This window comes from Microtus oregoni, unplaced genomic scaffold (assembly GCF_018167655.1).
Source record: "Microtus oregoni isolate MIOR12 unplaced genomic scaffold, Mior012 000003F_ref0000135, whole genome shotgun sequence".
NCBI classification, from domain to species: Eukaryota; Metazoa; Chordata; class Mammalia; order Rodentia; family Cricetidae; genus Microtus; species Microtus oregoni.
The window spans coordinates 14,462,291-14,467,895 of record NW_024543062.1 but is presented as its reverse complement, the minus strand read 5'-3'; the positions used below and the strand labels follow the sequence as shown (position 1 = coordinate 14,467,895).

Sequence of the window (5,605 nt, the reverse complement as noted above, 5' to 3'; positions counted from 1 at the left end):
AGGCAATATGGTATATCATATATATATATATATGTGTGTGTGTGTATATATTTGTTGCTTTTCTTGGTTAATGAATATCGCTGCTTTAGCCTATTGCAGGGCAGAATATAGCCAGGCTGGAAGAGATGTGGAGAGAAAGAAGGTAGAGTCAGGGAAATGCCATGGAGCTGCCCAAGAAGCAAGAGGTAACAAACCCCCAGCCTCATGTTAAAATTAAAAAAAATAATAGAAATGGGTTAATTCAAGATGTAAGAGCTAGCTAGAAATATGCCTGAATCATTGGCCAAGCAGTGTTATAATAAATATAGTTTTTGTGTCTGGGTTGCTGGGAAATGAACAAGCAGTCTCCATTTACAGAAAGGTTTAGGTAAAAAGTATGGTAATTATACATTTGATTACAAGGTTTATACATACTTTAAAAATTCAAACCATATTTCATATATAACTATTATTATGGGTCTATTACAAATATCTTAAACGCAGAACACCCAGAACCCCGAAATACAACTGTACCATAAAAATTCATAACCATATATCAGGACTGAAAGCTCCTATACTATATGGAAACAGAAGACTAAAGGAAAAGTGAAGCCATTACACAAACCATGACAGAGAATTACACTGTGCAGATGTCGCTCGAGATGAAACTAAGCGTCTAGGAGACAAGAAGGTGAACAAAATAACTCCCCAAAAACTTTTTTTTATAAAAAAAGATTTATTTTTTTTACAATCATTGGTTTTTGCCTTCATTTATGTCTGTATGAGGGTACTAGATCCCCCAAGAACTGAAGTCACAGACAGTTGTGAGCTGCCATGTGGGTGCTGAGAATTGAACCTGGGTCCTCTGGAAAAGCGTTCATGCTCTTAACTTCTGTGCCATCTCTCCAGCCCTCTCCCCCCCTCAATAAAACCTTTGGCGTGTCCACACTGAAGCCTTCCCCAGGCCCGCTCACTCCACTTGAACATACCTTCACTTTTAGCAGTTCCATGAAAGTGAACATACAGCCTGTTTTGTTTCCAAGGCAGTCTTACTCTACAGTGCAGGGCATACTTGACCCTGCCCAAGCTGGCCTTGCAATGACTGTCCCGCCTCAGCTTCCCAAATCTAGGATTCAGGTATTAAAGCATTACACCCGGCAGCAAACTCCTTCTGGTAGAGACTGCTGTATCCTGCTGGTGGAGCATCTATTGCGTTCTACCTGCTCTGTGTGCTTGATTGCGTCCCACAAACGTCAGAACCCTGTATGTACTATGTCTCATTTGCTGTCGTCTGAGGAAACTGGACCGGCGAATTTGCTGAATTTCATGTCACCTATACAACTGAAAGGAAGAATTATTTATCTTACTGTGTAGGAGAAAATGACACTTGCTGTGGGAATGCCTGCCATCAACCCCAGCACCAGGAAGGCAGAGGTAGGCGGGTGTCTGTGAGCTTGGGGCCAGCTCGGACTACAGACCAAGTTCCCGGTCAGCAAGAACTACATAGTAAGACCCTGCCTCCAAAATAAATGAATGAATGAATAAATAAATAAATAATAAATAAATAAATAAATAAATAGAAAAAGAACAAAAGGGGAAAAGGAATATAATATACTAATTTAAAATATCTCTATATATCAAGCTTTCTTTTAAGCTACCAACCAGCCCCCAAATCATGACACAGAGACTTATTAGCTATGAACACTCAGCCTAGCCTATGCTCATTGCTGGTTAGCCTTTTTTCTTAAACTTAAATTAACCTGTTTCTCTTCATCTACATTTACATTGGGGCTTTCTACCTTTCTTTCTGTATGTCCTAGTCTGTCTGTCTGGTAGCTGCCTAGCTGGCCCTGGGCATTTCCCTCTCTTTACTCCTCATTCTCTCCTCTCTTCTTCTTCTCCCAAGTCTAGATTTCTCCTCCTATTTATTCTCTCTTGTCCATTCAGCTTTGTGTTAGACCAATCAGGTGCCTTACATAGGCAAGGTGCAACAGCCACACATCTTTACATGATTACAGAAATAGAGCATAGACAAAAGCAGCACACCTTCACACAGCTGAATTAATATTCCACAGCATAAACAAACATAACACATCTTTGCCTAGACAAAACACTCTGCCACAACATCTCTATGTATGTTCACACTATGGGAGAGCATCTTAGAATTCGTTTCTAATATAAAATTTAATTACGCCTTCTTAAAATATGGTAAGGGTTATATGAGCAGAATCATAAATTTCATGAGGCAAATCATACATTATGTCTTCCATGAGTAACAGGTAAATCAAGATGAATTAATACCAGGAAATTCTAAACCAAGAACTATGACATTTTGAAGAAATATATTCAGTGAAAACAAAGTGAAAATCTCCCCTCAGAATATGTGAGGATTCTAGGTAGCTATAATTTATCAACTCCTTTAAAATTCACAAATATTCTACATAGAATTCTATAATTCTCTTCCCAATCATTATTCAAACAGACCCATCTACCATTCTCCTAAAATTTACCATTAGATCATAAGAGTTGGACACCTGAATCTGTAAAAATGAATAGCAAATGTTTATGTGTGCTTTGGGTCCAAAAAAGGGGAAATGGAGTGGGTCTGATAAAATCTTATAACTTACAATTCAAGATTCAGAATATTCTGATACATTATTATACTCCTACAACCCTCATAATTTCTGGATAATTATTAAAAGGAATGAATAAAAGTTATTCATAGAAGAACGGTCTCCTCCAAATTCTTTAATACATGATGGAACTGGGAGTTCCATTTGGTCTATGAGTCATTCAATATACTTCAAAATATTCAATAGATTTCTTAATGCCCTGTGAAGTGGGATCTGCCGCCTGTATTCTTGAGCACAGTGGTTCAATGTCTGTGACAGAAAGAGAAGTCATTCAATATATGCCAATGATAAAACATTAATGTTCTTTATCTTTTTACCAAAACGAATTTCACGATACAGTGTATACAACATTCCAAAGCCCACTATATGATCTACAGAGAATACATCAATAATTCCTAGGAAGCGGCTTGGCGTGTCTGTTGGAAGGACCTGAGAGCTGGGCCTTGTGCAGTTCTGAGCAGTTTGGGGCTATTCACTAAATGGAAATGGTAGCAGTTACTTTCACGCACAGACGAGTTGCCTGATGGCTCTGGTATCTGTGAGCTGCTTCTTTCAAGCACAAGAAAGATGTCAGCAACTTTCTGCCAAAGTTCACGTTATTTGTAGGATTTCTATCTTACACTAATTCCTGTAAGTAAATTAAAAGCTGAAACATGGGTGAAAGCTCGCTATTCCAAAATGAATAGCTGGCCCTTGTGAGGTATCGAATACTGGACAGTGGTCTTTTCTGAGTCATTGCGTGTATAGATTTTTCTGGAACTGCACAGATGGCTCGGCAGTTCGTAGCTGCTCTTGCAGAGGACCTGGGTTCAGCTCCCAGTCCCCACACGGCAGCTCACAGCTGTCGGTAACTCCAAGATCCAGTGCCCTCTGCTCTCCAAAGACACTGCGTGCATGTGGTGGGCATGCAGGCAAAGCATCCAAACAAATGAAAATAAATCAATAATTCATGTATGAAGGCTCTATCTAGTAAGAATTTTTTTTTACATAAAATGATGGAATTTGGTCAGTACGGTCTATAAGTTTCATTCCACTAGAAATTGGTGTTTGATTACTTAAACATTTTTTTTACTGCACTCTTTCTTAAATTACATGTAGATGTGTGTTTGCCTGTGTGGAGCACGTGCATGTGAGTGCAGGAGCCCTTGAAGGCCAAAGCTGGGCTTGGATCCCAGGAGTTCTAAGCCACCCAATAGGGGTGCTGGCTACCAGACTCAGTCTCCACAAAAGCAGTGCAGGCTCTGAGCCATCTCTCCTGTTTCCTTTATCACATTCTTTACTCTGTCTTGCTTCCCTCACTTATGAGTCCTTTGATGGCGCATGAAATTCGAACAGTTATTAAAGGCTTTCCCGCATTCTTTGCATTGATAGGGTTTTTCTCCGGTATGAATCCTCTCGTGTCGACAAAGTGTCGCGCTGTCCTTAAAAGCCTTGTCGCACTCTCTACACTGGAAGGGTTTCTCTCTCGTGTGAGTTACCTGGTGCCGGTGAAGGTGTGAGGAACAGTTAAAAGCTTTGCCGCATTCTTGGCAGCTGTAGGGTTTCTCCCCGGTGTGAACCCTCTGGTGCTGGGTAAGGTGTGAAGCGCAGCGACAGACCTTGCCACACTCTGCACATCTGTAGAGGCTAGCTCCGGTATGCAGTCTCTGGTGCAGATCAAAAGACGAGGGACGGTGATAGCCTTTGCCACATTCCTGGCAGGTGTAGGGCTTCTCAGCGCTGTGGCTTGCCCGGTGCCTATATAGCTGTGAAGAACAGGCGAAGGCCCTGCCACATTTCTTACACCGGTACGGTTTCTCTGCAAAATGAATATTCTGGTGTTGGTTAAGATGCGAAGGGCGGCTAAAGGCCTCGCCACACTCTTTACACACATAGAGCTTCTCGCGCGCGTGGATTCTCAGATGCCGATGAAGGCGTGAAGAATAGCTAAAGGATTTGCCACACTCTTCACATCGATATGCCGCCACCCCCGAGTGGATTTTCTGGTGTCGGTGAAAGTGGGCAGCGCTGTGAAAGGCTTTCTTGCACACGTTACACGTGTAAGGCTTCCCTCCCGCGTGAATCGCCTGATGCCGTGTCAGGGTTGACCTATTGTTGAAGGCTTTGTCACACTCTTGGCATTCATAGGGTTTCTCACCTGTATGGATTATCTGGTGTCGAGTCAGGGTCGAGTGATAATAAAACCCTTTGCCACATTCTTGACATTTATAGGGTTTTTCTCCCGAGTGGATCCTCTGGTGTTGGTTAAGGTACGAGGAGAAGTGAAAAGCCTTGTCACACACTGTACACTTGTAGGGTTTCTCGGCAGCGTGGATCATCTGGTGCCGTGTCAGGGTTGAAACATTATTGAAGGCTTTGCCACACTCTTGGCAAGGGTAGGGTTTCTCTCCTGTGTGGATTATCTGGTGTCGGGTGAGGTTTGAACTATTATTAAAGGTTTTGCCACATTCTTCACATTGGTAAGGCTTCTCTCTTTTTGGAGCCCTCCGTTTTCTAATAGAAGTTGCGTTATAAGTAAAAGCTTTGCCACCTTCTTTGCGATTCTGAGACTTCTCTTGAACAGGCGGGCGTGGATGGGTAGCGAGTTCTGAGTGCTGAGCAAAGTCTTCCCCAGACTGGTTATATCTGCAGAGGTCCTCTGGGAAAAGAGTACAGTGGTCTTTACTAGGATTTGAACCATGATTCCAGCTGTAGAATTCTTGTACTAACAAGTTTTTCTCTCCAATATGAACACCTTTATAATTACCCAGGATAGGACCCTCCTTGATGACTGGCCTATTGTCATTGGACATGCACTGTGTTTTCACAATGTCCTTATCAGCATTTGGGTTAGGGAAAATGGAGTGTTGAACTGAGTGTGTGGCTCACACCAATAATACTGGCACTTGAAAATCTGAGGCAAGAGGATTGTCATGAGTTCAAGGTTAGCTTAAAGTACATAGAAAATTCCAGAGCAGCCTAGTCTACAGAGTGAAACCCCACTTTTAAAGGGG

At 42.0% G+C, this 5,605-nt stretch overlaps 1 protein-coding gene across 1 annotated transcript; it reads right to left on the bottom strand.

The window, feature by feature from the left end:
• Positions 1 to 3,907: 3,907 nt before the first annotated feature.
• LOC121445916 (zinc finger protein 501-like) lies at positions 3,908 to 5,404 on the bottom strand. Its single transcript, XM_041648089.1, has 2 exons — positions 4,650 to 5,404; positions 3,908 to 4,229 (listed from the first exon to the last, which is right to left on the bottom strand). Exons 1-2 carry the CDS (start codon positions 5,402 to 5,404, stop codon positions 3,908 to 3,910), a joined length of 1,077 nt encoding a protein of 358 aa, XP_041504023.1.
• Positions 5,405 to 5,605: the final 201 nt, after the last annotated feature.

Bases quoted from the DNA above. Each gene is read 5' to 3' on its own strand.
- LOC121445916 (XM_041648089.1), bottom strand. From the start codon at position 5,404: ATGTCCAATGACAATAGGCCAGTCATCAAGGAGGGTCCTATCCTGGGT. The intron at 4,230-4,649 runs GTGTAACGTGTG...TAGCCTCTACAG, and splicing joins GCGGGAGGGAAGCCTTACAC to ATGTGCAGAGTGTGGCAAGG.